Source organism: Lemur catta, chromosome 18, assembly GCF_020740605.2.
Source record: "Lemur catta isolate mLemCat1 chromosome 18, mLemCat1.pri, whole genome shotgun sequence".
Classification (NCBI taxonomy): Eukaryota; Metazoa; Chordata; class Mammalia; order Primates; family Lemuridae; genus Lemur; species Lemur catta.
Window position 1 is genome coordinate 41,185,486 of NC_059145.1, and position 22,814 is coordinate 41,208,299.

A 22,814-nucleotide genomic window follows, 5' to 3' on the forward strand; every position below is an offset into this window, starting at 1 on the left:
GCCAGGATGTCCAGGGTGCCGTGTGTGTTCACACTTACCCGCACTGCGGCAGCTCGCTGTCCCGTCCAACTGTTATCAGCTGGTTCTTGTCCCTTGAAGAGGGAGGACAGCCTGACCCCCCACTTCACAGGCAGCCCTGGGCCCATGCAGTGCTGCAGAGACCCCAGCACACTTCCTGGCTTCCTCTGGGCTCCGCGAGCCCTTGCTGGAGTTCCGATTTAACAAGACCCTGCCGCCCACCCTCTCCCTGGGTCTCACCCGACACCAGCCGGACTGGAGCCTCTGGACAGGGCTGTGGGGACTGCAGTGTTTTATAAGGGTCCTGGGAGAGTCCCAGGACAGCCAGGGCTGGGTCAGACCCTTACAACAAAACCCGCACGGCAGTCAGGGGTCCTTGGCGTCAGAGCGTGAGGAGATTGACAGCCGCGGTGAGCGCGTCACTGACAGAAGGGACAGCTGCAGCCAGGTGGGGCCTCAGGGCAGCTGATGGAGACGGGTCACCTGCAGGCAGGCCTGTCCACACCCAGCGACAGCCCCTCCCAGCTGCTGCAGGAACCCCTTGGGCTGCCCTGAGAGCACACCGGTGTCCTCTCTCTGGACGTGGGGGTTGCCAGGCAGGGACACCGGGGCCCCGGTGATCCCACCAATGACAAGAGCAGCCCAGCAGGTCCCAGCCCGAGCCCTCGCTGCCCTCCACCTTCCCAGCTCCCACCTCCTTCTCCAGGGCAGGGATTCTCCTCTCAGCGATGATCTCGAGGAAGTGGTAAAATCCTCCGTGGCAGATCCCAGACAGGACTTCACAGTCACCTGGGGCAGAGCGGAGAGGGGCCAAGGGAGACGCTGCTCAAATACAGCCGCCAGGTGATTTCTGACAGCTGAGGGCTGAGTCCCAGGCTGTCACTCCGGGTGCTGCCCTGGCCCTGGAGACCTGTCCAGCCCTGGCTGCAGCCCTGGCCCACGTGCAGTCTCTCACCCCACTCTGCACCTTGTTTCCCCCGCGCCTGCTACGTCCCCTCTCCAGCCAGACCCATCTGCTCCCCTGGCTCACTGCTCTGCCCCCAGAAATGCCCTCCATCCCCCTAGGACCCAGGCTGACCCATCCGCGCAGGCCCAGCTCACATGAAGCCCTCGTGCCCTCCCTTCAGCCCCTACCCAGACCCCACCCCGCTCCTGTGAGTGCCTGCCTCCCCTCTGTCCCCCAGGCATGCAGCCCTCTGTCACCTGAGCTGGTGTGCCACAGCAGTGGGACACGAGGGCAGAAGCACAGCTTGATGCGGGACACGTCGACTGTGGAGGGCAGAACCCCCGGGCAGGTCCGCATCTGAGACTGGGGAAGCCTCTGTGCAAACAGCCCCTCAGGCGTGGCCGGGACAGACGGGGCTGCAGGGAAATGGAGGCCTGGCCAAGGGCGGGGCCGGGAGCAGAAGGGAAGCTGACGCCGAAGCCTTAGGAGAGGAGAAGAAAAGATGGGCATGCTCTAGCCCTGCCTAGCTCCAGGGCGCCAACCTTGCCTGAGCACCAGAGGCTCCCAGACCAGGGCCCCGTCCACACGTGGCACGTGATGCCAGTCTAACATGACACCTCCACGCGCCGCTCTGCTGCTCTGCATTGAGCTCCAGCTGCAGGAATGCCACGTGGTGGCTGCGTCACAGCTGCTGTCCCACTCCTGGTTCATGGAGATGCTGTCCTGAAAGGGACCAGGGCACAGGTGGCCACATGAAGTCCCCTGGAGGGACTGCCGCCCTCCCTGTCAGCGAGCCTCACTGGGGCCCTGGTGCCAGCCCTGTCCCCTGTCTGGGGCACCATCTGGAACGCAGCCAGAGAAGGGAGGGCTCTCCCCTCCCAGAAAAGGCGCTAACAGACTACCTGCGCTCGCCAGGCAGGGAGAAGGGAGGCTGGGAGAGACTGGGTCCGCAGCTCATCCGCAGTGGGAGCTGGTGGACGTCCAGAGGGAGCCGAGTGCTGACCATGCCTCTGTTTACTCAGATCACCTGAGGGTGCTGGAGCCAGTGCACAGCCAGGCCACCCGCTGTGTGTGGCCCCTTGTGCACTGCGGTGCCAGAGAGGGCTGGAGGGGGTGGGAGTGCTGGGGCCAGAGGCTGCTGGAGAGGCCCTTCGCATCACTGCCTGAATGCAGGACACGCTCGCTGAGCAGGCCCTAAGGAGGCCTGTGGCCCCAGCCGTGGGTTCTCCCAGAGGGACAGCTGAGCACAGGGGTTGCCAGGGCAGGGGCTGCCCTCCTGTGGGCACCGGGGAAGGGAAAGGTCAGAGTTTGGGTCAAAGTCAGTATGAAGGATAGAGTTAGGGATTAGGGTTAAGGTCAGAGTCAGGGTCATGTTAGATTTAGGGGTTAGGCGTGGAATTAGAGTGAGGGTGAGAGTGCGATCAAGTTCACATTAGGTCGGGGCTTTCCTGGGTGGCTTTGCGAAGGGTTGTACAGACACACACCCCGGCATTTACTCGTGTTGTGGGCAAGAACCTGGAATGGGGGCCGGGCTGCCAGGGCCTTGGTCCCTCTGTGACCTTGGGCTCTCTGTGACCTTGGCCAAGTTCTTCCCCTAACTGGGTCTGTAAGGAGATGCACCGGCACCACTGTTCTGCCGTCAGGAGCATCCTGTGCTGTGAAAGGCAGCCAAGCGGGTCAGCCCGCCCGGGTCTGGACACTTTGAAGAGGGTGCCAGGCTTGGGCTGAGCCCTAAGGACCCCTTATCTCCATTTCCTGACTGAAGCCCCAGGGATCACAACCCAGGAAACCGAGGCCCTGGGGGGAAGGAGGAGCACGTGTTCTTCCCCTGGATCAGCAGTGGGCCGAGTAGCTAGGTGGGCACCAGACCCGCACGGTCTCACTCCAGAGCCCAGGTGCCACCTGGGTGCTGAGCCTGGAGCCCAGGTGTCTGGCCGCCTGTCCCTGTCCCCCACTCCCACACAGAAGTTGCCTCCAGACCAGTAAGTCTTCACATGTGCCCTGGCTGAGGCCTGGCCCCCAGGTCCACGGGGGGCGGGGGGGAAGCGGTGGGGTGGGGACAGTGTGGTCCGTTCCTCAGGGTCGGGTGGGGGCTGGCAGGTGCAGTGACCAGATGAGCAGTAGCTGTGGTCTGGGAAACGCACATAAGAGAGTGTTTGTTTTGTTTGGAGGTTTTAAATTTTTTTTTGGCAGTAGAGGAAGAGCACAGGGCGCCAGCAATAACAAGACAAAGCTGAGGGAGATCTCAGCAGTGTCCAGAAGGTAACCTTGTCTCTTTGCTCTGGCGGGGGCTGTTCCACCTCCAAACTCAACAGTCCTCAGTTGAAGGTCTCCTGTGAGGGCCATGGTGATCGTCTGGGACAAGGTGACCACTGCATTCTGAGACGACAGGCTGGGCCAGGTGTCCTGCAGGTGAGAGCCACAAGGCGCCAATGGTCCAGGCCCCAAATCTGCCCTCCTGAGGTCTAAGACATTCCTTCCCCACCCGTGGAGTTGCTCCCCTCTTCAAGATCCTCACCCGTGCCTGAGCGTGGTGGCTTTTCCTCTAGTCCCAGCTGCTCGGGAGGCTGAGGTGGGAGGATCCCTGACCCGGGAGTTTGAGACCAGCCTGGGCAGAGACCCAGCAGCCCCGTCTCATAGCGGGTGATTTCTACGTACCATCCTAGCGTGTGGACCACGCCAGCAGGACTCTTAGGAGTTGTCACATTTGTGATCGTTATTATCAGTATCCACACCTACCCGGACCCAGCAAACGCAGCCAGGAGGTAAGAGAAGCACCAGGTTAGTGACTCCCACGCCCCAGCTCTGCCTGCTGCTGGAAGGTCCCTGTAGCCTGGTTTCCCGAAGGTGGGCATAGAGGAGGGAGGGAAAAGGGACGCAGCCTGGCCATGCGGGGAGGGTCTGGTACAGCTAGTGTGGGCCTTTCTCATTCGCCGTCCCTGCCTTGTCATTAAGCATTTTGTTTAAATGAGTGGCACTTTTCTGGAGAATTGCCACAATTAGAGACCCCTTCTTTTTTCAGGTTTCTTTTTGTTTTTAAATTTTAATCCCCTTCATCTTTTAATGGCACCTACTGCCTATGGGAGATGGGGGGAAGAAATGTCCCACAACTGCCTCGGAGAGCTGCCCACGGCTGGCACTCTTAACTACGAAGGCAGCACTGTCGTCTGACCGGGTGTGTTCCGGGAGTTCAAATATGTGGCAGTACACATAGGAGTCCTTAAGTGGTGTGGCCCACGCTCCTCTGCAAACAGGTTGCTGTGTCATACCCACAAAGGCACCTGCTGTAGTCAGTGCCCAGTGGCTGGGAGGAGGGGAGGGGTCTGTAGAGTCTGTTTGCCAGGACTGGCCAGGTCCAGTGTGCCGGACTGTGCGCCCTGGAGGGCCTGTGTCCCCAGCTGCGGAGTCAGCATGTTTGCGGGCTGGCTTGGCCTCGTGCGCTGGCCTCACTAGGCTTCCATCTGGGCCCAGTCTTGAGCTATAGGTAGATTGCCCTGCCCCGTGTGATTACGTATCCAGGTGGCTTTGGTCCTTACCTGGGCCATGCAGATCAGCTTGTCGGTCACCCTGATGTTCATTGCCGTGGGCATCTCGGTCATGAACAGAGGGCGTGGGCCTGTGTAGTCTGCTGCCACAATGTTTGTCCCTGCAGGGGTTGGGGCTTGACCTCCAGTTGTCCCCTCGTCAGGTGCCAGACCACATTGTCAGCCCACTGGCGACTGGCTACCAGTCGGTGAAAATGTAGCCAGGTGCATTCTGGGCGGGGGGCAGTTTCTAGGAAAAGCACACAGTCTGCACCTCTGCCCATGGAGCGGACTTTTTCTTCACACACAGTCTGAAAAGTTTTTTGTGTGGGCGCTTTGACTTAGCTGATCTGCCTGTGAGTCAGGCCCTGGTGTCCTGAAGACCTGGCTGTCCTCAAGTCCCCAAGGTGCCCGAGGTGCTGGCACAGACCCTGAGTCTGGCATAGCTGCACCTGGGGAGACTGTCCCCCTGGTTCATGCTTATAGTCATAGCATTCTAGGAGGCCAAGGCAGGAGGGTCGCTTGAGTCAGGAGTTCAAGACCAGTCTAAACAAGAGCAAGACCCTGTCTCTACTAAAAATAGAAAAATTAGCCAGGTGCTGTGGCGAGTGCCTGTCGTCTCAGCTACTCAGGAGGCTGAGGCAGGGGGATCACTTGTGCCCAGGAGTTTGAGGTTGCAGGGAGTTATGATAATGCCACTGCCCTCTAGCCAGGGTGACAGAGTGAGACTCTGTCTCAAAAAAAAAAAAAAAAAAGAGAGAGAGCTGAGAGAGTACGTTGCTAGTAGACTTGCCTTACAGGAAATACTAAAGGGAGTCTTTCAGGTTGATATATATGGGGAAAAATGCCTACAAAGACAGGCATTGTTTAGTTACCGCTGTGTTGTGTTGATACCACATACAGGGATAATGAGACACCAAGTGCCATTCACCAGCAGTTTCACCAGCAGTTAAGGCTTAATGTCAGAGTTAGGGGACATGTTTAGCAGCTGACAAAGAGGCCTTATCTCCTGCAGTGGAACACCAGACACAGCTAAGTGGCAGACCAGGAATCTGAGAGTTTAGAGCCATAGATATCCAGAAATGTTTGACTGCAAAAGCAGCTCTCTTATGGTAAGATCAGGACTTTGGCTAGGAAATCCTGAGAGTTTGAAATATGGGATGGTTGTACCTGAATGAATGTCCTTGAGGATGCTAGTCCTGAAGGCTACCTGCTCCATCCCACCCCTGTGCCCGAACAGTTAGAGCTTGCAGAGGTGGCGCTAGTGAGAGGTAGCACTTCCCATTTCCCCTTATGTGGGAAGATAATAAAGATCTTCCCAACAAGACAATAGGTGTCTTCCTTATCTATTCTACTTTCTCTCCTGGTTGTCAGTCCAATGACTAGTGTTAAATCCTAGAATAACTTGACTGGAGATGTAGTGGATCTTTCATAAGGGAGGAAAGAAATTATACACTAAAGTAGTTGAAAGAATTAGTTAGCATGCACTGGCTGGCACCAGGGGATTATCATTGGTATTGGATTTTGAGTGTGCTTGATCAGGAAGCTTGGAATGTAGACTGAATAAGAAAGAATTCATTGACTTGGAAGAACCATCTTGAAACAGGAGATTTACCACTCTGGAAAAGATCCTAGGGGATAGGCCAAATTCATGACCAGGGAAGTTTTTAGAGGCATAAAAAAAAATAGCTAATTTTCAGATCCAGATCCCATAAACTGAAGAGGTGACTGAATCCCTAGGAGGAAGGATCATGTATACTGCAGCAAGCACGTGATTGCCCCAGTTCTTCTCAAAGAGACATATAGCCATTTTCTTGGGTGGCTATATATTGAAGAAAAGGGAACCTCCAGACATCTTGGGGGCTACTGAACACAGGGTCTCAGTTGACATTAACACCCAAAGACTCAAAATATCATTATGGCCTTTCTGTTAGAGTGGAGACTTATGAGGTCTAGGTAAGAAATGAAGTCCTGGCTTTGGTAAATGAAGTCCGGTTTATTGTAGGTCTATCAGTTCTGGAGACCCAGCCAGTGGTCATTTCTACAGTTCATGAGGATATAATTGGTATTGGTCTACTTTACACTTGGAATAATTACCACATCAGGTCCTTGGCCCGTGGGGTAAGAGCTAACATCGTGGGAAAGGCCGAATGGAAACCTCTAAAACTGTACCCCCAGCTAAGATAGAAAATAAGAAAAAATTGCATCCTTAAGTCAACGCCAATTGGTGCCACCATTAAAGACCTAAAGGATTACTGGATGGTATTACCTATCATATCCCCGTTTGATTTACCAGTCTGGACCCTGCAAAAACTGAATGGATCTTGAAGACTTGGACTACTACAAACTCAGCCAACTAGTAGCTCTGATCACAGCTGTGAAACCATTGCTAGAGCAGATTAATAAGGCTTCATGTCCGTGGTATATGTGGTTATTAATTTGACAAATTTATTCTTTTTCATTCCAATTATAAAATGCATCAAAAACAGTTTGCATTTATGTAGACTAGACAATAATATTCACTTGTGATTTTGCCTCACAGCTATGTTCACACTTCTGCATTTTGTCATGATATAGTGTGAAGAGATCTGGATTGTCTGGGCATCCCACTGAGCATCTCATTAAATTCATTACAGTGATGACATCGTGCTGATTAGACAGAACAAACAAAAGAGGGCTCGTGTGCCGGACACCTTGTTAAGGCACATTAGTTCTAGAGGATGAAAGATAAACCCTATGGGTATTCAGAGACCGGCCACTTCAGTGAAGGTTTTCGGTGTTCCATGGTCCGGGAACACTGGGAAATCGCGCGTCTCCTACCACAGGAAGGAAGCACAGCATCTAGTGGTCCACTCTCGGGTCTGATTTAATGATGGGCCTTTAGATCTCAGCATCCTAAATTGCTTTTTAAAATTGCTAAAATTGATCTTTAGTTTATGAAACAGCTGAAATATTGACAAGAGGTTGGTGTGAGTATGTCAAAGAGAAAAAGCTAATGCTAAAGAGTCAAATTCAGTGGGAAAGCCATGAATTAATAATGATGGTAATTTCATTATTCAATTAGAAAGGCTAGCAACCCATGGACAAAGAAGACAATTAAAAAATTTAGTAGCCACTGAAGAAATCAAGGGGGGTTTCAAGAAACTAAATTTTAAATCTTAGCTCCACAAGATTTTACAGACAAATTTCAGCTAATTCTTGTACAATATAAAATGCCCCAGATTGTATTGAGAGATGCACATGTTCTAATTCTGTTACTGTGATGATGATGCTACTAATGAGAGTGACGACAGCAGCAATAATAAGGCTTCATTAAGAGCTTACTAAGTGCCAGGAATTGAATTTAGGGCTTTATGAGAGTTGTCTCATTTAATTTCTTCCTCACAATATCCTGCCCCCTGAGGATTAATACTATCCCCATACAAAACATGAATTGATTTAGACGGTTAGCTTGTAGTCATGGAGCTAAAGTCAAGTTGTCTTTCTCCAAGAATTATAATCTTGGCCATTTGGCAACACTGACTGTTTTATTATGAAACAAGAAGCTAATTTATTGAATACAATGGACTCATTTATGTAAAACTGAAATAACTTCTATTTTTCCCCACCTACATTAAGTTCTCTCTGTGTAGCAGTCCTTTCCCTGCCCTTAGATAAATATTGGACAAGTGACACAGATTTTTACTCACTTTTATGTGATAAAAATTCCTCTGTTTATATTCAGATACTATAAAAAGCCAGTCCAGGTTACTATTCTCAGAAGGAAGTTTAGAGCTGAAAAAGTTTAAGAACCACTGCACAAGAGGAAATCCATCAGAACAAGGAATGAAATAAATCTATTTTCATTCTAGTTATTTAACACCACTTTAACCTGGGATAACATGAGAGAATAAAAAGAAAGTAATGGAGAAAGTAAATATTATTGTTATAGATACAAAGGTAAAATATGAGAAAAATGATTAGCACTAATCACAGAGTTCAGTTAGCTGTTTCCTATTAAATAACTACTTAATTATGCAGATACAGCAGCAAAGTATCTGAAATGTCTTGGAAGTAAACATAACAAAATGTGCAGGATATATGTGATGGAAATTTCCCATTTTTATTGATGAATATAAAAGAAGCCTCAAAAACTTGGAGATACAATCCACTTTATTGGACGTGAAGATTACATGTGATAAAGATGTCTGGTTTATCTAAGATCAATTATAACATACAAGGAATTTCCAAGCAGATTATTGCTAGGTCCTTTTTTTACATCAAACTAAAATAAATGAAAAGTAAACATGAGAGAACAAATGTGCTAAAATAGCTGGATAATTATTGTAAACATGGACTATGAAGGGACTTCTCTGGGTAAGTGCATGAATTACAATAATTAATAAGGTAAAATAAAATGGCATTTACCAGCATCAAGGAGAGAGATACATTGTTGAAATGAAATGTAAAGTCTAGAAAAAGATCCAAAAGTATTTTATCATATTCTTGGTATGATATGGTAATGTGTGGGATTTTGATGCAATAAGAAAAGAATGGTTAATTCACAAGTTGATGCTAGTTAATTATCTGGAAATTAAAATTCAACTTATTATTTGTATGTTGTACATTCCCAAAGTAACCTCAAAATATTAATGCATTCAACATAACAAAACTACAACAAAAGATATTAAAATATATCAATAAATATTTCTGTAAACCTAGAGTGTTGGAGCCATGACATCAAACTCAGAAAATATAAGTAAAAGAATGACAAAATAAAAGATTTGACAATGTAAAGAGATAATTTCATAGCAAGATTCTCATGAATTAAATTAAAATTGAAAAATCATTGGGAAATGTTTTTGACAGTATTACAGATAAAATATGAATGTAATTAGTATTTTAGGCCGGGCGCGGTGGCTCACGCCTGTAATCCTAGCACTCTGGGAGGCCAAGGCGGGCGGATGGTTTGAGCTCAGGAGTTCGAGACCAGCCTGAGCAAGAGCTAGACCCCGTCTCTACTAAAAATAGAAAGAAATTATATGGACAGTTAAAAAATATATATATAAAAAAATCAGCCAGGCATGGTGGCGCATGCCTGTAGTCCCAGCTACTTGGGAGACTGTGGCAGAAGGATTGCTTGAGCCCAGGAGTTTGAGGTTGCTGTGAGCTAGGCTGATGCCATGGCACTCTAGCCAGGGTGACAGAGCGGGACTCTGCCTCAAAAAAAAAAAAACAAAAAAAAATTTTAGAAAGCTATCATATATCAAAGGCAAAAATTTTCACCATAGGAAAGGGGACAAATGAGCATTACAAGCAATGACAAATAGTGTGTATAAAAGTGAATGACAAAGGAAATGGGAGCATTGTTACAGTTATGTAAGGAAATTAACATTTGAACCATCCAGTATAACTGTTCACTTATCACATTTACTAAGGTTACAAATAATGCTAACACACGGCTCTGGAAATGCGTGTGGACTGTACACCCACCTCATATAAGGCTCTGGAAAGGCAAATTGGTTCACTTTTGCTGGGCACTTTTCAATAGTTTCATAACCTCTAATGATGTCCAGATGCTTTGGCCTAGCATTTGCATTCTAGGAATGATTTTTCATTAGAGAAACATGCAAAGAAAAATGGACAAGGATGCTCGTTCATACTGCGGATATTTAGAGTTATATTTCTATACTTGAGTACTGGTCAATAAATCATAGTTCATTGATTTATACTATCTTGAGATCATTAACATGATAATGTATTTGTACATTAAATGGGCATTTGCTTAGGATAAATTGCTTGATGACAAAAACAGGTAGAATAGGATTCTATTTTATATAAATGAATGCATCTATGTTCTAGGGTTTGGGTGGGAACATCCTATAGGAAGAATTGTGTCCTTTTGTGCACAGCCATCTGTCCTATCCACTTACTTTGGAGGCACAGAGAGCAAACATTTGGCCTTTCAGGTTGTGCTTTGGGCTAGTGATAAGTTTGCCCTTTGCCACTCTGCCTGGCATGCGAATATATGTGACAGACAAGAATACCCTTCTTCACTTCCCACTAGGCCCAATAACACGATCCTCATTATTTATCCGTCAGATTCTACTGCATTCGTAAGGGAAGGGTTTCAAATCACACACTTGGTGTGCACAAATACATAGATATGCAAAACCTGCCCTCTCCATATTATAGCAAATTATTAAGAAAAATGAGATATACAGTATGAGAGAGAGATGGGTAAAAGAACAGGAATGCAGGATGCAGGAATATTCTATTTGCGAATAAGGAGACAGAGGATGGATGCCTCACCATCCCATCTGGCGTCTCAGCTATTCCAGTACCTTTATAACCAGACCTCTGTAGGATTAATACATGTGCTCTGCTGAACTGCCTCCCTCGCCCCCTCCCTCTCTTCCTCCTTCTTCTCCTCCTTCTTCTTCCTGACTGATTCCTGATAGAAACTACCATGTTCAAGAGTGAATTCTTCTAAACCCTGTGCAAGAGTCTTCCCAGAAAGCTGTACTGTCTCTCCCCTGTCCCTCAGTTTGCTCCCTGCCTGCTTTACACTCTTCCCTCTGCTTGCCTCACGTCCTCTGTGCACTTGGGAACCATCTTCCAAGTCAGCCTTCTGGGTCTGGGAGGGCCCGAATGAAGCCACTGTCAAGAAGATGGGGCTTGGACCGCGTCACTAAAGACACCACAGGACATCAGGTGAAATTGTGTTTACTAAGGGGAAACTATGAGCAGAGAAGCACACCCCAGAGTTAGGCTTAGGCCTGCCATGGCTGGACTGGGCACATCGTGGAAAAGTTCCAGACGCACCACCCCCCTGTGAAGTCCCTCATTCTTTGGACCAAATGGAAACATTTGTGCAATTATGAAATACTGAAAGCTTCCTGGCCAAGAAGTGGTCTTGTAAGAAGAGACGCCCCTGAGGCTTAGCAACTGCTATCAGCGTGTTTTATGTTGACTAACTCAGAAAGCTAAGCTAGTTCTCTGCTAAAAGTGACAGGAAATAAGCCTTGAGCAGCATCTATTTAGTCCTCTCGGCCCTGCTTTGAATGGGGTTATTATTTAAAAGTTTCTCATAAAGCAATGTGCTTGTGCTATATGCAAACACTCCATTCATTCACCCAACAGATATGTTTTGTGTCTCTCAACATATGACCCTTGTTCCCATCCCTAGGGCTGCACCAGATGCCAAGGCAGCTGATGTTCCGCCTCGGGGCCCCCTGAGGTGGGTCCTGTGTCTTCCTGCCCCTGTGGCCCTGCCCTTTCCCCAAGCCTGAGCTTGCTGCCACAACTCCCTTCCATAGCCTGCTCCCATTGCATTTCTCAGGCTCCCCCAAAGCTGGCCCCACACCCACTAGGGGCTGTAACCTGGTGAGCCTTCCACAGATCAGAGAAAAGGAAGCAGTGTCTGCTCATCTGCAGGGAGACAAGGTTTCTGAGGAGCAGCAGCAAGGACTATTCATATCTCTGAGAGGTCACCGCGCGCCCGTGAGGCAGAATGGACTGAGAGGGCTTCAAGGTCTCACTCACCCTCCAGGCCTCTGTTTAGACCTTGAACAAACTAACCCTATGTTTTGCATCTACCGGATTCCACAGAACTTGTTTTTCCTAGAAGAGAATACTACCGGAGCTTTAAAAATGATGAGTTGCATCCACATAGGTAAACACAAAAATGTGACTTTATGTATCAGTCCTTAAAGAGTAATTTCATTCTACTTGTATTTATGTATTTTACAAGAAAGCACCTAAAACATTTGTAACCCAAACATATCAATAAAAATCTCTCTAATGAAGATTTGGCCTAAAGCAGGATAGAGCCCCAAGAATTCAGCAATACTTGAGTATTTCAAAGGACAGATACCCTTTCTATTTTATTTTATTTTATTTTATTTTTCTTTCTTTTCTATTTTTATTTATTTATTTATTTTTTGTAGAGACAAATTCTTGCTATATTGCTCAGGCCAGTCTTGAACTTCTGGCCTCAAGTGATCCTCCAGCCTCGGCCTCCTGAGTAACTGGGATTACAGGTGTGAGCCACTGCTCCCAGCAGACGCCCTTTTTAATTCTCAGGGACAGGATAGTCATAAACCATTTCACTTGTCAGCACACCAGTAATCAAACTTTTCCCCATGGAAGTGGGCTTTCCAAATCCAAAACCTCATCTTCCCTCTCACCACCTCTTTGGCCACAAGTTCATTGTTCTGTCTGAGCTGACCCTGATGGCTCATATACTTCGCCCTGGAGATCAGTGTGGAAGCAGCCAAGATTTCTGCCAAGTCTCTATCCCCATCTAGAACGCCATACAGGCCCTGAGATGTCAATTTCCATACCATCTAAAGAGTGTCCTAGGGAGATGGTGTTCTACAGTGCCCAGGCAGTGATATTGGTGATCCTGGCCCTGTGGAGGCCTAAGCTAATGTGTGTGTTTGTGTCTCAGTTTTTAACAAAAAAAATTTAAAAGTAAAAAAAAAAAATTTTTTTTAAACTTATAAAAAACTCCCTTCCCGTCGTTAGAAATTGTTGCCCCAGCCCAGTTATGGTTTGCACTCTCAGAAGCACAAACCCCTGGTGCTGAGAGATGGCGAGGGAGTGACCGTGACATTTCAAAGTCCAGAATCTGTGTGCTAAACACTCTGTTGGGGTGGCCAGATATGCTTTGGCTGGGCTGACAGAGAGCTGACTAGTGCAAACATGTGGAGCCAAAAAATAAAGTAATAAAATGAAGAGCACATACACAGTCCTGGCAAGACAAACAAGTTTTATTCAAATTATCCTGATATTACTGCTCTTGGCAAACATGTTTTTTAAAAAGCCAATTAAATTTATATGACGAGAAAAGAATACTAGATCAATTTATTTTCATATCTCATTTTAATGACTATTTACAATAGTTTATTTCTGCAGATAGGTGCATTTCTCTTCTCATAAAAAGAAAACAAGAGAAAAGATTACATAAAACTATGTTTCCTAGGTAAAATGGTGTGGCAAAACTACAAGTGCAATATTTAAAGTATGACCATCGAGATCAGGAATCCCCCAGTTTGCTTAGAATTTAAAATATTTGGATTTCAAAATCAGAAGATAATTATATGGAAATAAAGTATGCTGCATGGAGCTTTGATGCCAAATATACTTGTCTTTAGAGACATTTGGGATGATAACCTGGCCCCCATGCAGAGAGGACTCCCATGGAGCACTGGGGAAGGACTTGCAGGGGAAACAATAGTGTGAGATCTGTCTGGGACAGTAAGGGGACTCAGGGATTTGCATGGACTTCTCCTAGCAGCGTGACCTCAGCGTTTTGCATCCTCTTGTGTCAATGAAGCAGGAAACTCTCAGGCAACATTTGCCCGCTTTTCAGTGTCATCTGGATTGTTCCGCAGCCTCAGCTTTGTTTCTAGCCTCTGCTTCCATTCTTCTCGGAGCCTGAAAATAGACACAAAGCACATACAGATGGAGCATTCATCTCCATGGCTGCTGCTTCAGGGACACTTCCTTCCTGTTTTTGTTTTTTTCCCTGAAGGGGTGTGTGTGTGTGTATGTGTGTGTGTGTGTGTGTGTGTGTGTGTGTGTGTGTGTGTGTGTGTGTGTGTTCAGGTTTTAAAAAATAGGCAGAGGACTTCTAAATTTAAATATATATATTATATTTATTTATTTATTCATTTATATAAGTGAGAGTGAACAGACTGTCGGGTCTGTTAAAACTATTCTAATCTTAGTCCTCTGAATTTTCCTTTGAAAGTGAATTATCTTTAAAGTCAAGGAGAATAAACCTATAAATCTAGAATTCTTTGTACACCAAAACTGTCTTTCAAAAACAGAGGTGAAAAAAAGTCATTTTATCAAAAAGACACCTGCACTCGAATGTTTACTGCAGCACAAATTCACAACGGCAAAGATGTAGAATTGACCTAAGTGCCCGTCATACATGAGCGGATTAACAAAATGTGGTATATGTGTACCATGGAGTACTACTCAGTATAAAAAGAAATAAATCAATGTCTTTTGCAGCAATTTGGATGGAACTGGAGACAATTATCCTAAGTGAAGTATCTCAAGAATGGAAAAAGTAACACCACATGTACTCTCTAATAATTTGGAACTAATTGTTGAGCACAGAGAGAAGTAAAAGTCACTGGAAATTAAGAAGGTGGGATGTGGAGGTGGGAGGTGGGGATGGGTAAAAACCTACCTAACAGGTACAATAAACACTATTCAGGTGATGGGCACATTAATAGCCCTGACTTAAGCATTATAAAAGCTATCCATGGAACAAAAACATCTACACCCCCTTAAAATTTTGAAATAAAAAAGAAAAAACAGATCAAATGAAGATTTTTTTAGATATACAAAAACTGAAAGAAATCATCACCATCAGACTGCCGCTATGTGACACGTTAAAGGTAGTCCTTCGAGCAGAAGGAAATGACACAAGACGGAAATCTGGACCTACACAATGCCATGAAGAACACCTGAGAAGCAACTACATGGGTGTATATTAATAATTGTTTTCTTACTATTTAAATCTCTTTAAAAAATAATCAACTATTGAAAGCAAAGCTGTTAGTGATGTATTGTGGCATTTATAACATATATGGAAGTAAAACTGTACTTTGTCCATAACACAAAGGCCAGGAGGGGAGAAATGGGAATTTTACCATGGTAAGGTTCTTACACTACACAGGAAATGATAAAATATCACCTGAAGGTAGACTGTGATAATTTAAGGATGTATACTATAAATCCTAAAGCAATAACTAAAATAACACAAAGAGGTGTATTTAAAAAGCCAACAGAGGAGACAAAATAGAATCATAAAAAATACTCAGTTGATCCAAAAGAAGGCAGAAAAAGAGAAAGGAGGCCGAATGTAGTGGCTTATCCCTGTAATCCTAGCACTTTGGAAGGCTGAGGCAGGAGGATCACTTGAGCCCAGGAATTTGATTTTGCAGTGAGGCAGTGAGCTATGATGATGCCACTGCACTCTAGCCCAGGCAACAGATTCAAAAAAATAAATTAATTAAAAAAAGAGAAAGGAAATAAAGAACAGATGAGAGAAACAGGAGACCAATAGCAAGATGGTAGAATTAAACCAAATCATACCAATCAATATTAATGGTGTATAAACAATCTAATTAAAATGCAAAGATTGTAAAATTGGATTTAAAAAGGCAGCATAAAAATATATGCTGCCTACAAGAAATCCACTTTAAATATGAAGACACAAATAGTTTAAAAGCAAAAGGATAAAAAAAATTCCACGATAGCCCTAATGAAAGAAAGCTGGAATGGTTATACTAATATCAAACAAAGTAGATTTCATAGCAAAAAATTTTACCAAAGAAAGGCCGGGCGAGGTGGCTCACGCCTGTAATCCTAACACTCTGGGAGGCCGAGGCGGGCGGATGGTTTGAGCTCAGGAGTTCAAGACCAGTCTGAGCAAGAGCGAGACCCCGTCTCCACTAAAAATAGAAAGAAATTATATGGACAGCTAAAAATATATATAGAAAAAATTAGCCGGGCATCGTGGCACATGCCTGTAGTCCCAGCTATTTGGGAGGCTGAGGCAGGAGGATCGCTTGAGTCCAGGAGTTTGAGGTTGCAGTGAGCTAGGCTGATGCCACGGCACTCACTCTAGCCCGGGCAACAGAGTGAGACTCTGTCTCAAAAAAAAAAAAAAAAATTTTACCAAAGAAAAATAGAGTCATTTTGTAATAAAGGAGTCAATTCATCCGGGGGATATAACAATCTTAAACATTTGTGAACCTAATAACAGAGCTTCAAAATACATGAAGCAAAATGTAATAGAATGGCAAGAAGAAATAGACAAATCTACAATTATAGTCAGAGATTTCAATACCCATCTTTCAATAATCAAGAAACAAATATGCAAAAAATCAATAAGGATATAAAACACTTGAACAACATTATCAACCAATTTGACAAAGTTGACATTTGTAGAACATTCCCCCCAACAACAGCAGCAGAACACACATTCTTTTCAAATGTATATGGAATATTTACCAAGATAGAAAATACTCTGGGCTATAAAACAAGTCTCAATACATTTAAAGGGATTGAATTTATACAAAGTATATTCTCTGACCATAATAATTAACTTAGAATCAATAACAGAAAGCTATATAGAATATCTCCTAAATATTTTGAAACTAAATAACACAATTCTCAATAACCCATAAATTAAAGAAACATCAGAAATTAAAATTTAAAAAATCAATTATAATGACATCAAAAATATGAAATAGGGATAAATCTAACAAAAGATATACATGTCCTATATACTGAAAACTGCAAACCATTGTTGAAAGAAATTAAAATAGACCTAAACAAAGGGAGAAATATATTGTGTTCATATCTCAGAGACTCTAGAATGACAATTCTCCTCAAATTGATCAATAGATTCAATTCTGTTCAATCAAACCCAGTATGCTTTCTTAAATAATAGAAATCAGCAAGCTGATTCCAAAATTCATATGGAAATGCAAAGGACCTATTAATAGAATAACCAAAACAACCTTGAAAAAGAAGAAAAGGTTGTAAGACTTACACTACCTGACTTTAAGAATTATTATAAAGCTAAGCAACCAAAACAGTGTGTCGCTGGTGCCAATGGACAAATAAATCAATGGAACAGAAAGAGAGCCCCCAAATAGACCTACACATGTACGAGTAATCGATTTTCAACAAAAGTGCAAAGGTGATACAGTGGAGAAAGGACAGTCTTTTCAACAGATGGTGCTGGGACCACTGGATAATCCATACCTCATATTTTATTAAAGGATTAAGTCAAAATTAATTATTAATGTAAATATAAAACTTAAAACCATAAGACTGCTAGAAATAAAACCTAGAAGATAATCTTTGCAACCCTGAAATAGGCAAAGATTTCTTATATATAACACCTAAAGCAAAATCCATAAAAATTGTTTTTGATAAATTAGACTTGATCAAAATTGGGAACTTTTCTGCAAAAGAATGAACCCAAAGAAAGTAAGAAGAAGACAATGATGAAGAGAAGAGAAAAAACTAGTGAAATATGAATAGTTCCTGTCTCATTAAGGAGGTATGGATATCAATTCAAAAAGTAAGAAAAGAATAAAAAAGAATAGAGAAAAGGGGAAATAGAACACGTTAAGTAACTAAGATGGTAGAAACAAATCAATTATATTATAATAAATGTAAAAAGACTAAACTCAGCAGTTAATGACTGAAATATGTCCGATTAGAAAAACATCTAATCCAACTATGTGCTGTTTAGAAAAGACACACCTAAATGATCAGGACAAAGATAAGCTGAAAATTAAAAGAGGAAAAAAAGATATATAAGGCAAATATTAATAAAAACAAAGTTTGTGTGGTTATATTAATAACCAATAAAAAGACTTTCAAACAAAGGGATAAAGAAAGTCACTGCCTAATGATAAAATGTTTCACTTCACCATGAAAAAATATTACACTTTTCAACATGTATGCAGCTAAGAGCCTCAAAATATATACAGAGAAAATTAACGGGACTATGTGGATTATGAAGAGGTGCTGAGGAGGAAGGAAAATAGTGCTCTTTTTTTCAAGATAAAATTTCTAAAATAACCTTCATTATAGAAGATTAGAACCCCCACGTATCCACCCCCAGCTTCAGCAACTCGTGGCTAATCTTGTTTCCCACATCACCCTGTCCCTACATTTTAAACGGAATAACTATTTAGCTATTTTATCCTTAAAAGATAAGAACTTTTTAAAAAAGAAACTACCTTGCCATCATCACACTCAAAAAATTAACTGGAGGTACTCGATCTCATCAAACATTCAGTCAGTTCATAATGCCCTGATTGTCTTACAGTTTTTAATAGTTTGACTGGTTGAAGCAGAATCCAAATAAAGCACATACATTTTTGTTTGTTGCTGTATCTTTTAAATTTCTTTAAATCCTTAAGTTCTCCCTCATCTTTCCCCTTCCCTTGCAATTTGTTGGAAACCCGATTGTTCTGGAGAGCTTGCGCAGTCTGGATTTTGCTGACTGTATTCCTCTGTGACTTTAACCTATTCCTCTGTGTCCTGTATGTTCTGTTAATGGGAAGGTAAAACTAGAGGCTTGATTAGATTCAGGTTCATTTGTCTTTGGAAAGACTGCTTCACGGGCGAGAGGATGGATGGCCATCATATCTGTCTGGCTGTATCTCTTTTTTTTTTTTTCTTTGATGTTAGCAGACACTGATGATCCTTGCTTAGATCCAATTTACTTTCATTAGACGTCGCCAAACGTCGGTAGTTTATTTCTGTCTGTCCGTTTTCATTTGTGTTTGGAGCTTGCAGCAATGGAGGAGGTGCCCCCGGCTGGAGCTGCAGTCCAGGAGGCGTGAGGTCACTGCTAGAACAGGACTCCTAGCAGGGAGGGTGCGGGGAAGACACAAGTGGATTTATCCTCCGGTCCTCTCACCACCTGTCGACAGAACCCAGCCAGAGGCCAAAGGACAAGGGGACCCAAAGGCCAGCATGGGAGAAGGGTCTGCTGAGGGAGGAGAGTTGCTGGGGTAGGGGCAGAGGAGATATCCCAGCCTGGCAGGGAATGAGGAGGGTCCTGGCTCAGAGTGAGCCCAGTCCACGGTCCTGAATAGATACAGCCAGTCACGAGCAACTAGTGTATGCTCAGCACTGCAGTGGGGACTTCGGAGAATACAGAAGAAATATGTAAAAATGGCTATTTCTCTGTTCCACAAATGTGACAAGCTCTTCTCTTGCCTCAGGCCATGTGCACATGTCATTTCTTCCCCCTAGAATGCTCTTATCCATTCTCCCCATTTCGCCTGACTTTCCTTTCCCTGAAAGATGTCATGGGGGACAGGGCGGCCAGCCCTGGGGGCTGGCAACTCCAGTGTGCCAACACACCTCGCACCAGCTCTACAAGCAGCCGCGCCCCAGGGGCCAAGTGAACCAGCTGAAGCTGGGAGCCCCGTGGGACCAGAGAAAGGAGCACTCAGATGCTGCAACAGGCAGATGGGAGATGCAGCATCTGTGCCGGCTCCCTGACCAATTCCAAAACAGGGAAACTTTGTGCACACCTCTGTGCACATCGGCAGCTGAGATGCTTCATCTGCAATGAAAGAAGAGGAGGGGCGCACTCCCTCTGCCCACACTCAAAGGGCAGTGACTCTGCAACACCTCTCCTACTTCTCTTAGTGTCTGTTTCTCTATGATAAAAATAACGACGAGGAGACTGTGGCCCAGGGAGACCTGGGAACTCACCCCAGAGACCCAGAGGGGTGGACCACGCAGCCCGGCTGCAGCAGGGGTCTGCTCCTCAGCGTGGCTCTGAGCTCACTCTCGCCCCCGCCCACTCTTGCCACTGCCTCTTAGTCTTGTTTTTCTCCTCCAAGTCTTCCTTTGCTACTTTGCTGCTACTATATTAGATCCCGGATTACATGGGAGAGGAGAGGAGGGAGGGGGGCTGCTATTCCTGAGCCCTGACCTTGGGCCAGGCGCCTCACCGGGTACTTTAGGTACATTTTCATTTTCAAGCCTCCTAACAGCCTACTGATCTGGGCCATCTTTTCCACTTTGTGAAGGGACAACCCAGAGTGGTGACCGGAGCAGAGGCCCCCTGGAGCTGGGCTACCCGGTTCAAATCAGAAGAGGGGGAGGAAGATAAATAAGTTAGGGTCCTCTGCCATCCCACCAACCAGAAAGTCTATTTCCTTGCAGGCTTTCGTTATATGCATAGATAGATGCTGTATATATGTATATATAAATGTTTTAACAAACAGCACAATTTGGTTCAGAGCCTATTTTGTTCACCCCTTGGCTTGTGCGTCTCTTGGAGCCTCTGTCTCTGCATCTTCCTCAGCCAGTTGCACTCCACATGAGGCCTTTTGCAAATTCCCTGGGGGACACACACAGTACAGGACTCTGAGTGGCCTGGCCTGGGGGAAGGAAGAAGGTGGGGACCAAAGAAATGACTGACAACTCAACTCAACTTCTCTGGGAACGTCGGGATGTGACGCCCTAACGCTATACTTCAGCGGGTAGGACAGTGGCCCGGAAGAGGGCTGAGCAGGTCTCTGTAAGTGGAAGAGGCTGGGTTCTCCTCAGGACAGGGTTGGGGAAGGGAACAGTGATTTTAACACTGTGAATTAGGGCATGTTCTCAGCCCAGCAGCCATGAGTCATGGGCCCTGCTCTCTGGTCAGCACACACTGTCCCTTACCGTACACAAGCTGTGGCCTCAGCAAACAGCCAGCCAGCTGAGCTGCTCCTTTGGAGGGGAGAGAAAACCCAGACAGGCTGTCCCTCACTGCCACCCGTGGTGGCTTCCCACAGCGTGTGTGTGAGGGCAGTCAGCTGGCACCGTTTCCACGGTGACGGTGACCCTCCTCTGCACACAGGAGTAACTGTTCTCCACTGTTTGGACTCAGCAGGAACAAGGACGCACGGCAGAGGGAGAGATCCCTGCCAGCCTCCCCCAGGAATCACGCGGGGCATCCTGTGTTTTCACCCAAATGATCACTGAGAATTGGTCACTGTCTCCTTTGCTTGATTGCTTTTCACAGGCATATTTGTTGCCCCCTCTTCCCCCCATTTAGGGTAACCCTTGTGTGCTAGAAAGGCGATATGGAGACAGAAAGGAGAGATTTTGTTTCAGTTTATAATGATAAGAATTAACGGACTGTGAGCACAGAATGTTAATCATGCCCTGTAAGACTGAGGTCCCCAGTCCCCAGGCCATGGACTAATACCGGTGGCCTGTTAGGGACTGGGTGACACAGCAGGAGGTGAGCGGTGGGTGAGCCAAGCTTCATCTGTATTTACAGCCGTTCCCTATCGTTCACATCACCGCCTGAGCTCTGCCTCTGGGCAGATCGGTGGTGGCATTAGATTCTCATAGGAGCCTGAACCTTACTGTAAACTCTGCAAGGGATCTAGGTTGGGTGCTTCTTATGAGAATCTAATGCCTGATGATCAGAGGTGGAGCTGAGGTGGTGATGCTAGCGCTGGGGAGCGGCTGCAAATACAAGTTATCATCAGCAGAGAGGTTTGACCACACAATAAATGTAATGTGCTTGAAACATCCTGAAACCATCCTCCTGCCCAGGTCCCGCCCCTGGTGCCAAAAAGATTGGGGACTGTTGCTCTAAGATATCCATCTGGCATTCTTCTGGGGAAATCAAATTTGCTTTTACAAAAGAAACCAGGTGATAATGATATGTCATTGAAGGTTCACTGACTGTCACAAATGTACCACTGTGGTGCAGATGTTGGCAGTGGGGCAGTTGGGTATGTGGGGGGCAGAGGGCAAATGGGAACTTTGTACCTTGTGCTCAATTTTGCTAAAACTGCCCTAAAAAATAACACCTATTTTAAAAAATGAGTTAATTTTAAGAGTAGGCAAACAGCTACATACCTCCTCAGCGCACTTCTTCCCAGACGATGCTCCTCCGACTCTCGGTAGCAAGTCTGTTTGCCAATTTCCCTTTCCCAGAAGCGCTTGAGCTCGTGACAGGTGTTCCGGCAGAAGACCTCCCGGCGGGCGTACTGATTGTTCATCCCCTGGAAAAGAAGAGAGCAGCCCATCCCCTTTAAAACACCACCCCTCGGACTCTGCAGGGTACAGCCATCTGTTTGGGTCAAGACCCTGCTGTGACAGGAGGGGACCCTGGCCAGCCACAGAACCTGTGTGCATGGGAGGACATGTGTGGCCCCCAGGACCTGCTGCTAGTCCGCAGGACACAGAGATGTGCACCCGGAAGCGGCCCACCTGGAGCGCTCAGTGCCCGAGCAGGCTGCCCACAGCCGGGCACCTGGCAAACGCCTCTGTCCTGCCTTTCTCCTCACAGAAGAATCGTTTCTCAACATTTTCTCAGCAGGGAATGTGCGCCAGGCATTTTGTCCACCTCCGTCCATTCAGTTATCACAATATCTGCATGAGATGGGCGTTACCTTCGTCATTTTATAGCTTAGACGTTTGAGGAGTTCTAAAACTTGCCTGCGGTCCCCCAACAATAACTGGCGAGAGCAGCCTTCATACTTCTGAAAGTTTCCAAGCTCTTTACTAAAGGGGCTTGCCATAGAAGATGGTTCCAGTGCCTGACACACCCAGGGCAAGCTGCTTTGAGGTACATGTGTGTGTGTGTGTGTGTGTGTGTGTGCACATGTGGGCTCTATGTGTGGAATGACACTTGTCATTTGACATGTGACACTCCAAATGCCCACTTTTTTCCATGAAGAAATTCTGCTCAGCTCCCAGACCTGAGTGGGCCCAGCAGAGACTGCAAATGCTCCTGTCTGTGGGTGGGGCCCTGCAGAGGGGTATGGGGACAC

At 45.7% G+C, this 22,814-nt stretch overlaps 1 protein-coding gene across 1 annotated transcript; it reads right to left on the reverse strand.

Annotated features, from left to right (window-relative positions):
* Positions 1-13,817: 13,817 nt before the first annotated feature.
* FAM240A (family with sequence similarity 240 member A) lies at positions 13,818-22,067 on the reverse strand. The gene is made up of 2 exons (XM_045530477.1): positions 21,898-22,067; positions 13,818-13,908 (listed from the first exon to the last, which is right to left on the reverse strand). Exons 1-2 carry the CDS (start codon positions 22,065-22,067, stop codon positions 13,818-13,820), a joined length of 261 nt encoding a protein of 86 aa, XP_045386433.1.
* Between the last annotated feature and the right edge of the window lie 747 nt (positions 22,068-22,814).

Excerpts from the sequence above, each read along its gene's own strand:
- FAM240A (XM_045530477.1), bottom strand. The coding sequence starts at position 22,067 with ATGGGCTGCTCTCTTCTTTTCCAGGGGATGAACAATCAGTACGCCCGC. Across the intron at positions 13,909-21,897 it reads GGAAGAAGTGCGCTGAGGAG|GCTCCGAGAAGAATGGAAGC; the intron begins GTATGTAGCTGT and ends GTCTATTTTCAG.